Source organism: Polypterus senegalus, chromosome 4 (assembly GCF_016835505.1).
Source record: "Polypterus senegalus isolate Bchr_013 chromosome 4, ASM1683550v1, whole genome shotgun sequence".
Lineage (NCBI taxonomy): Eukaryota > Metazoa > Chordata > Cladistia > Polypteriformes > Polypteridae > Polypterus > Polypterus senegalus.
This window is the reverse complement of record NC_053157.1, coordinates 7,169,104-7,180,494: the sequence shown is the minus strand read 5'-3', so window position 1 is coordinate 7,180,494 and position 11,391 is coordinate 7,169,104. Positions and strand designations below refer to the sequence as shown.

Genomic DNA, 11,391 nt, shown 5'->3' with positions numbered 1-11,391 from the left:
TAGAGAGGCGAAGGGAAGGACAAGATGTGGTAGAAAAAAGTGTACAAGCAATAGGGATAACCGCTTATACCCTGGAGAGGATTGTGAAACAAAACTGTGTGGGAGATTCACAAAGAGTGGACTGCAGCTGGAGTCAGTGCTTCAAGAACCACCAGGCACAGACGTATGCAAGACATGGGCTTCAGCTGTCGCATTCCTCGTGTCAAGCCACTTTTGAACAAGAGACAGCGTCAGAAGTGTTTCGACTGGGCTAAAGACAAAAAGGACTGGATTGCTGCTGAGTTATGTTCTCTGATGAAAGTAAATTTTGCATTTCCTTTGGAAATCAAGGTCCCAGAGTCTGGAGGAAGAGAGGAGAGGCACAGAATCCACGCTGCTTGAGGTCCAGTGTAAAGTTTCCACAGTCAGTGATGGTTTGGGGTGCCATGTCATCTGCTGGTGTTGGTCCATTGTGTTTTCTGAGGTCCAAGGTCAACACAGCCGTCTACCAGGAAGTTTTTAAGCACTTCATGCTTCCTGCTGCTGACGAACTTTATGTAGATGCAGATTTCATTTTCCAACAGGACCTGGCGCCTGCACACACACAAAGCTACCAGTACCTGGTTTAAGGACCATGGTATCCCTGTTCTTCATTGGCCAGCAAACTCGCCTGACCTTCACCCCATAGAAAATCTATGGGGTATTGTGAAGAGGAAGATGCAATACACCAGACCCAACAATTCAGAAGAGCTGAAGGCCACTATCAGAGCAACATGGGCTCTCATAACACCTGAGCAGTGCCACAGACTGATCGACTCCATGCCACGCTGCATTGCTGCAGTAATCCAGGCCAAAGGAGCCCCAACTAAATATTGAGTGCTGTACATGCTCAGACTTTTCATGTTCATAACCTTTCAGTTGGCCAACATTTCTAAAAATCCTTTTTTGCATTGGTCTTAATTGATATGCTAATTTTCCGAGATACTCAATTTGGGACTTTCATTAGTTGTCAGTTATAATCATCAAAATTAAAAGAAATAAACATTTGAAATACATCAGTCTGTGTGTAATGAATGAATCTAATATACAAGTTTCACTTTTTGAATGGAATTACTGAAATAAATCAACTTTGTCATGATATTCTAATTTTATGACCAGCACCTTTAAATGTTAGAGCAGTTACTCTGAAAATCACCCTGAGCAAAAGAGAACATTAAGTCTTCAATTCAAAAGTGTATACACAGTATATATATATATATATATATATATATATATATATATATATATATATATATATATATATATATATATATATATATATACCAAGTAAAAAAAGAAACGTCCCCTTTTCAGGACTGTGTATTTCAAGAATAATGTTTTAAAAATCCAAATAACTTTACAGATCTTCATTGTAAAGGGTTTAAACAATGTTTTCCATGCATGTTCAATTAACCATAATCAATTAATTAACATGCACCTGTGGAATGGTCGTTAAGACCTTAACAGCTTACAGAAAGTAGGCAATTAAGGTCACAGTTCTAAAAACGCAGGACACTAAAGAGACTTGTCTACCGACTGTGAAAGATGCCCAGGGTCCCTGCTCATCTGCGTGAACCGTGCATTAGGCATGCTGCAGGGAGGCATGAGGACTGCTGATGTGGCTAGGGCAATAAATTGCCATGTCCGCACTGTGAGACGCCTAAGACAGCGCTACAGGGAGACAGGAAGGACAGCTGATCATCCTCGCAGTGGAAGACCACGTGTAACAACACCTGCACAGGATCGGTACATCCGAATATCACACCTGCGTGACAGGTACAGGATGGCCACAACAACTGCCCGAGTCACACCAGGAACACACAATCCCTCCATCAGTGCTCAGGCTGTCCGCAATAGGCTGAGAGAGGCTGGACTGACGGCTTGTAGGCCTGTTGTAAGGCAGGTCCTTACCAGACATCACCAGCAACAACGCCGCCTATGGGCACAAACCCACCTTCGCTGGACCAGACAGGAGTGGCAAAAAGTGCTCTTCACTGATGAGTCACGGTTTTGTCTCACCAGGGGTGATGGACGGATTCGTGTTTATCGTTGAAGGAATTGAGCACGTCTGGGACCTGTTGGATCGCAGGGTGAGGGCTAGGGCCATACCCCCAGAAATGTCCAGGAACTTGCAGGTGCCTTGGTGGAAGAGTGGGGTAACATCTCACAGCAAGAACTGACAAATCTGGTCCAGTCCATGAGGAGGAGATGCACTGCAGTACTTCAAGCAGCTGGTGGCCACACCAGATACTGACTGGTACTTTTGAATTTGAGCCTCCCTTCATTCAGGGACACATTGTGAAACATTTTTAGTTTATGTCTTATGGTGTTGACTCTTTTAGTGTTCGTACAAATATTTACATATTAAGTTTACTGAAAGTAAAAACAGTTGAAAGTCAGAGGACGTTTCTTTTTTTGCTGAGTGTGTATGTATATATATATGGACCATTTGCTCCTGTGCCCATGCAAGCTGGATGGAGTTACTGTAGAAAGAGCCCAAAAAGTGGAGTCATTTCATCGGGATGCTAGGGCACATACACCACTGCTAACGCAGACTGAAAATGCTTCAACGTTACAAAGAACAGGGTAAGGTTGATCCAGCAAAAACAGCTTTTTATGTGGTTGCTTTCAACAGCGCCATCCATCTACTCACCAATCCTGTTCCCAAAAAAAAAAAAAAAAGTTTAAAGAAGCACTATTGTTTGTATTTTAACAAATTATGACATTTACATGAGCTGTGTGCAGCTTTAATAGAATTACATATTTAAAACGACCTTTCAGCACACCACACAATACAGAAGTTTAGATATCATGGTGCAGTGACAATTAAACACTTGTGCACGAGGTGTCCCACCGGCGGGACACCACCATATTTCAGTTGTTTGTGTATGATGCAAACCACCCACAAGTCATTCAAAAGCAATAAATGTATTTTTACATACCTGAAGGTGTCTTCTTTCAAAAAAGTAAGTTTCCATGTTGTCTGCTCTCTTTCATTATTAAAATGTGATTTCACACATTATACCCTGAGGTGAGCAGCATGTCACAGCCGAGTTAGTCTGCTTTCACCCGATATCCCACCTACATGAAGTCACATACAGTGAAAGGCTCATTATCATTGGATAGCTGAAGTTAAGAGCATTCAAATATTATATGGTTGTCTATGATTGGTCATTTGTACTACATGTCACTGCTGTACATAAATGGCATTATATGCTCATCTTTACACATTGTTACACACACACACAGCTGGAGTCAGATTCCGAACAAAGTGTTTACTTTATTGAGTGTTTGATGAAGGACTTGAAGCTACACTCGATTTACAAAAAATAGTGCTTAGTATGAAGTATCGCAGTGTGCAACTTTACAGTTCAAGTGTCACGGGTTCAATTATCGGGGGCTCTCTGCTGTATGCTCTTCTTATGTTAGTTTTCTGAGCAGTGCACTAATTTGAAATTTGTAACTGTTATACCTCTCAAAACTTGAATGCGAGACACACAAGGGGTCACCATTTCACATCTCTCATGTCACAAGCATACAAGAAAAAAAAAGTTTCAGCTAGTGACTTGTTCTTGGTAAAATCCCCTGCCCCAACTCCACCAAAAGGATACACAGCACCGTGAAGTATTTAGTATCCCATTTCCAATTGTTCTCGCTTCACCATCCGGCACCCTCACCAACTCCACCTAATTAGAAATGTAATAAAAAAAAACCCTCACAAGGCTGTGTCGATCCTCTTGGTAGCATTGCGGGGGGAAAAAGTACAGGATGGATTATACTGTGAACAAATCTAATGTGGCTGTGAGTCAGTGATGGCCTCCTGAAACTCAAAAGGGGCTGAGAAACACGGATTTAGGTGTGTGTATGACTAGCTCTGTGCATAGGGCTACCAGCAAAGGCATTGCCCCCACTGATATAACCCAGCACTGGAAAAACCTATTATGAAAATGTATGTATGTACGTAAGTTTATTCCAGACATGAAATGCAAGAAAAAAGTAACAAGAATGAATGAATGAATGAGTAAATAAACAACATGCTGAATGTCTGTAGGGCAAGCGCAACAGAAAGCAGGAGACTATGTATGGATCGCAGCACAAAAAAAAAAAAAAACCCAATCCAGTGTCCAAAATGTAAGCATCCTCTGTGCCTGGTGGTAAACGAAATTACTACAAGGAAGAATCATTTTGAAATGAAAGGTTCGGATGAGTACATAGTTATGCATAGAGATTTACAAACTGTTTACTTGTTTCTTCAAAGTGTTTCTGTATATATTTTTTTTAAGTAAAAAAATTGCCAATTCAATGATTGTTTTGAAAGATTGTCTGGGTGCAAGAGACTTAATATTTCCAAACAGGAGGGCACCTTATTCCAAAGAGCATAACTTTACAATGTTAATGCATTTGACATCTAAACTTGGCACAATGATAGCTGACAGATTGGGGCACAAAAGAAACTTAATTCCAGAATTGTGCATCATAAAATGGTTAACCATGTATGGTAAAATCCAGTTTTTTTGTACAGAATTTCTTAAAACACTACTTTTTTGTGTTTTCCTTAGTGCAGGGGTCGGCTACTTATGGCATGTGGAACGATTTTCAATGGCACTCTGATTGAACTGAAATAGTAAAAAAAAATAAATAAATAAATTATATTTTAATTACAAGCACACGCATTCCCGCCCTCACCTATGTTTTGTGTATGAGATTAGCATGTAAATGGAAATCAAGTGTTCAGTGCAGGCTGTGGTACATTAAAACAAACCTCATATTTTAATTATAGTGCACGCATTCACTCTTTGCGTCCCCACCTACGTTTTTCACATGCGAATCACATGTAAAGGGAAACCATGTGTTCAGTGCGGGCCGTGGTACATGAAAGGAAACCTCTTATTATTAAGAAATAAACTTCCCTAAAATGACTAATAAAAGACAAAAACTTGATGTTCGCTGTGCGTGCATTATGCTATGAAAGCGTTGTATGTAAAGTGTACAAAGACATTATCAAACTAAAGATCAGTCCACGTTTAAAAACTTGAGAAAAGTGAAGGTATAAAAAGGGCCGTTTCTGGCTTTAACAAACAAACTACTTATTGTAGTCAAATAATTGGACCCAAAAATAAAACCGCTGAATGTAGCTATACAATTGCTTCACATTAATTGATAAATAGCTCTGATTAATAATAAAGAATGATGAATCATATTAGAATTCTTGATATTTTTTTCTTATTCAAACTATGTATTTTGTATTGAGTTTATAATTTGTAATACAATTTTTAAATGTATTGAAAATTAAAATTTGACAAAACATTCTTTTCACATATGATCTTATATATTTTAAAATACTGAATGACCAATATATAACATCAGGTTATAATGGGCTTTAAAAGTATATAATATATACTTTTGAAGGCTATTACAACCGGACCAATTTTGATAGTATATGTAACAAAATTGGTAGAATTATGTCGGCACGCGGAATAACATTGTAACATAGGCTCGGCACAACAGCACTCAAAGGTAGCTGACCCTTGACTTCGTGGATATTGGTGTAAACAATTATTTTTTCATCACAGCAATACTTTAAGTGTTATACTCAGTACTCTTAACGCATTTGCAGCTGCTTTTTTTTACAATAAATGAGAAGTGAAGCAAAATGACACCTTTTATTGGCTAACTAAGCAGATTACAATATGCAAACTTTTGAGGCAGCTCAGGCTTCTTCTTGAGGCAAGCTGTAAAAGGTGACATTATTGCTTGCTTCACTTCTCATTTCATCCATAATGGCTAACACAGTACATCACTCTACTATTACAATAAATTAGTAATGGACATTTATTTTTGGGTATGTAATTTGGGTGCAATAAAATCAAAAAACCCCTAGTGCATAAGGGGTTAAAGTGTTTTCAACCAAAAAAAAATGATCATTGATTTAAAAGCATTAAAACTATTATAATAATTTTCATTTGAGGTCCTATTACCCTGGCCCTAAATACAGGAATACCCACATTTAAACAAATGAAAATCCACGTGAAAAAATGCAAAGAGAAAAACTATTACTGCCCACCGGCTCTTTCAGATGATCCTGTTTTAACGAAACCAGAACACCTGCCCAATTTGTAATTCCTGATTTGGTATAAATACATCTTTAATGCTTTGAGGGGGGAGAGAGAGGTCTTTCTTCATCCTTTTAACAAAAGAAAGGAAGCCAGTGGTATTGAAACCATTTTATTAAATCTTCCAGTAGAGACATGATATTCATGGAATAAAATTGCCTTCCGGGAATACTACAGCACAACAGCAAATGCAAACACATGGAGGGAAAAAGCATTTGTAAAAGTGCGTACATAAGAATAGCAGAAAAGAACATAATACAAAATTCAATTTAAAAAAGGCAGTTTTAAAATCATTTTTTTGTGCCATAAAACAGACATTCTGCTAGCGGCTGGGTCTTGCAAAGCTTACAAAAAAAGTCTATATTTTAAAAAAGATTAAAGGCTGTTAATTTTATTATACCAACAGCCACTTTTACCCAGTAGCCTTGAGAGGGAAAAAAAAAAACAACAAACAAAAAACAAAAAACTAAACTCTGCTGCCACACAGGCTCAGGCAAAGAAACCGATGTATATAACAGTCCAGCTGAGCTACTATTCAAAGCATAGTAGCATTGACAAATACAAAAAAAGACAAAAACAAAACCTTTGCGTAACACAGCAATAAACAAATTTGTAAAAACACACAGCAGGGGCACGTATATCTGTGCTTCGAGTCTTCAGCCAGTTTTTAACTCCGACATTATACTGCTACCTGCAATCCGAGACAACTAATCTAAGACATAATCTATCTACCAAACAGACTGTACAGGCATGTTTCTCATGAATACATCTAACACTATTTTATCGACTGCAAGATCAATTCACAAGAAAAAAAAAATTTTAAATCTTACAGTTTCAAATTTGTGACTTTCTCAGATATTAATGATGGAATCTTAAGTGACTAATTCATATGGGGTGATTTTACTGGCTGTCTTACTTTAAGAAACAGCATTTTCTGTTATTTGAAAGAGTGCAACACAAGTGTCAGGGAGCATAAAAAAAAGATTTCTGCAAAAATTGATCAAGATTATATTGAATAAACCAGCAGTATTTTACACTTTTAAATCAAATTGATTCTTGTGCTGGCATTTTTGACTGGTTGTCTTCCACTGTCTAGTATGTATGTAATAACCCATCATGGAAAGAGCTAATTGAGCTACAATGGAACACTACAATGTAAACTAAAAAATGTTAATGAGACCAGCACTGATGGTCTGATTATTACAGTTGGTCATAAAGATCAAGTATGTTCCAGGCTCCCACACTCATGTGCCATTCTCCAATGTGCCCATTTCAATTATCCTTCAAGTGTTTTTATTTTTTTCTTTAAAATAAAACATTTAAAAAATGACTTCCACCCCCCCAATTAAAATTCAATGCTCTTTATCAATAACAAGTTAACGTAACAGCTTTCTCTAGGACACAGAAGAAATGGGATTATGAGGTGAACCCATTTGAGTAAGAACTTTGTCCAGCCATTGCAAAGGGCCATGCAAATGAATCTCAATCCAGCACGGAGTACTAGTGACATCTTGGCGATGATACTCTGCACCCCAACCCTGAAAAAGAGAGAGAAAAAAAAAAAGGGAGAATGATCATTTTGTTCAGGCGAGTTGGTTTCTTTAATGAAGAATAGGAAGAATCACAAAATAGACAAAGGCATCAAACAGCTCCATAAAGATGAAAAAACAGGTTAAACAAACAATTCATCTGTTTTAGAGTAAGTACACAGTTCAGAAAACTATTACAAAAACTTATAGAAAGTTGTTCCCTCATATATCAAACCACAGTCCCCTCCAAAAGTATTGGGCCAACAAGACCAAATAATTTGTTTATGCTATGCACCGAAGAACTCAAAAGATCACTATGAGAGGAGAGAGATCAGAGTTTCAACTTTTATTCCCTGGTATTTACATCTTGATACGTTAAACAACATAGAACAGAGCACATTGTGTATCAAATAAGCAGAACATGAGTAGAACAAATTAATTGGGCTTGTTGTTCCAATACTTTTGTAGGGGACTCTTTGTCTTAATACACTCACTTAAATATCAATCAATACGGGTGGGAAATCAAACTTTACACACCAATACAGATTAGGGGGACAAAAGTAGATGGTGATTTCAAACTCTGCCTCAGAGAAAGTGGAAAAAAAAAATATACAAACTACAATATTGCGTGCTTCAATATTTTCAAATAAGTCAGATATATTATTATATAACTGGCACTTTATTTTAATAATGGGAGTGGGAGAAGAATATTCTACCATGGCTGTTACTTTCTTAATAAAAATAGGCCTCATAACCAAGAATCTTCCAAAGTTATTTTAAAAATCTTCCTATCATTTAAGATTAGACAGAATAATTGTCACTCCAAACCCCTGCATTACAAATTCCCTGGACAATCGTTAAAAATTATGCAAAACAGCTGAATAATTGAGTGGGGTTTCTTTCTAGTTCATGCAACCAAGTGTACAGCTCACAAACTCTAGATCAAAATAAACAAAAAAATCAATTTTGAAGATGTGGACGAACAGATTTATATTTTTCTAATCCAAACTTTACAACCTTGTAGCTAATGAATAGCTTGCTAGCAAGATAGATCGCAAGAACTTTTTGTACACTGGGGGAAATTGGACTTAAAAGCCCAAACAAGTTGTTTCAGAATGATATTTGAAACTTTGCGTGTTATCTGCTCTAATATTAAATTGTCTGAAATAACAAAATATATGCAAACACAAACTCCATCTTCCCTATACACATGTACATATAGATATACACACACACACACATACATATATATTGTGTTGTAGATTTAACTTTAAATGAATAAATTTGCCATTTTGGCCCATCAATATGCACCCATAACAAAGTTAAAACAGAATTTCAACAGATATCTGCACTTAAAATTAAATTGAACAAAAGTGCGCTCGTTCTAGTGAATTCTCTAGCAAACATTAGATTGGACACCTTCCCTTTCATCATTGCAGATCAGTTTAAATACCTAGGGGTCAACATCAGCAGTAAATATGAAGCTCTTTTCCAACAAAAGTTTGCGGTTTGCATGGTTAAAATTAAACAAGACATGCATATAGACGGTCTACCCTCCATCTTACTTTAGCAGGAAGAATTAACATTGTGATGATGAATATCCTCCCTAAGCTGTTGTTCCTTTTTCCAAATCAACCCCATACACAAACAAATCTTTTTTCTTTTTTTTTTAAATTAGATTTAATCATCATTCAAAAAATCCACGCATTCAAAAGGCAACCCTACGATGACCTAAATCAGAAGGTGGCACGGCTCTACCTAATTTTATTACTGGGCGGCAAACATACAAGCTATACAAACCTTTACATTGACACAAATAGAACACACACAGGCTTGGTCTGCAAAAAAAAATGAAATCCTGCAGCACTTCTTTATATTCCTTGCTTTGTAGACCAGTAAATACGAGGTATCGTGAATATACTAACAACCCATTTGTCCTTCATTCATTCAAAATATGGAACCAATGTAGCACTTCAAGTTAGAGAATATTTTATCTGTGGTCATTCTACATAACCACCTTTCCCACCCTCTCGAACTTTAAATGTTTAGAAAACGTATGGGATTCCTATGAACGATTAAACTCGTAATCTTCCATCAACATAATTTTGGCACTCTCTCCAAATTAGAAACTTTGGTAAATGAAAACTGCCCAGTTTTCCCCACCTCCCAACTACTGTATTTCTATTCCAGAAGAGATATTAATCAGTCTTGGGGACTCAGACAGCATTTCTATAATTCTATAAGAGCAGTCTGAAGTCCCTTCCTTTTAAAGATCCCAGAGCACAGTAGGAACAGGAGCTCTTACTCAAAATTTCAGAAACAAGAGTGGAAGGCAGCCATGCACAGAATTCAGTTGAACTCTATATGTGCAAAACATTAAATTATTCAACTTAAAATCTTTAATCAAGCACATCTCTCTCATTTGAAGTTATCTAAGATGTTTCCAGGGCAAGATCCAACCTGCGAACATTGCAACTGAACCTCACCCTTCACTGGACCACATGTTTGGAGCATGTACCAAATTAACATCATTCTGGACAAACTCTTAAATGCCTGACAGAAAGCCTTGGTGTCACAATCCCTCCTATCCCATTAACTATAATTGTTTTTGCTACACTTCTGGCACATAGACCCTTCTTGCTCAATTGGAAGAATCCTAATTTGCCTCTTTTACGTCAGTTGGTAATCGTATACTATTTGAAATTGGAAAAAATCAAATTCTCACTTAGTGGATCTGTTCAAAAGTTTAAGACCTCGCAGTACTTAATATTTTAGAAAAAGCATTTTTATTGGGAGGAAAAAATTCCTCTCTCTCTTTACTACTCTTAATTTTGCTGTGGTCATTGGCCTTCCCTCTTTCATGGGTGGTGGTTGATTTGATTTTAATTTTGTTAAGTTTGACTTGATTGTATGGAATATGTTTTTAATAAATTAAAAAAAAATTCTCCATAAGTTTTGCAAATTCATTAAAATTGATAGCCTTAATCTCACACTCATTTAAGTATTTATACAGTTCTTTATAGCAGCCCTTCTGGCAGCAATTCCAACTTTGAATCTTTAAGGTTCAGGTCTTCTTAGGTTCAGGAATCTTTCAGGTTTTAGGTCTCCATAAGCTTTGCACACCTGTATCTGGGAAGTTCATCCCTTTCTTTCATGCACATTCTTTCCAGCTCTGTAAAACTGGTGGGAGAAAAACTGGTAAACTGTGATCTGCAGGTCTCTCCATAAATGTTCTGTGGGGTTCAAGACTGGGCCCCTCAAAGACAGTCACAGACTTGGCCAAAAGCCACTGCTGTACGGTCTTCACGGTCTACTTCGGGTCATTATCATGCTATACGGTGAACTGCTACCCCAGTCTGAGGTGGTGTGCACTCTGGAGCAGGTTTGCTATAAGGACCTCTTGATAATCCCTTCCATAATACACAGGTGGCAGTTGAAAGGTGCTGCAAAAAACCATGCCAAAAGTGGAAAATTACACACACTGGAGTTTCATTTATAAGACATAGTTCTGTGAAATGTTGTGCAGACACATTTCAGTTTTTCAATACAAATACACAGCAGTAACCCTTTTAAAATGGAACTTAAAGTCTACACATTAAACCCATCGCATTTGAGGTTTAATGTTTGTCATGTCAACGCACATTATAACAATGGCACTGTAATATGAATTTATTATACGTGTGAGTTCTGATTAAGCTCTGTGTTTCTCAAACTTTGTGTCATGACCCAGT

The 11,391-nt window shown here is 37.2% G+C and overlaps 1 protein-coding gene across 1 annotated transcript in view; it reads right to left on the bottom strand.

Moving 5' to 3' along the window:
* Positions 1-6,227: 6,227 nt before the first annotated feature.
* Positions 6,228-11,391, bottom strand: part of smad1 (SMAD family member 1) — a 132,863-nt gene continuing 127,699 nt past the window's right edge. The window contains exon 8 of the mRNA XM_039750206.1: positions 6,228-7,669. Coding sequence (XP_039606140.1) covers positions 7,526-7,669 — 144 coding nt within the window. The 3' untranslated portion in view covers positions 6,228-7,525. The remainder of the gene's footprint in view (positions 7,670-11,391) is intronic.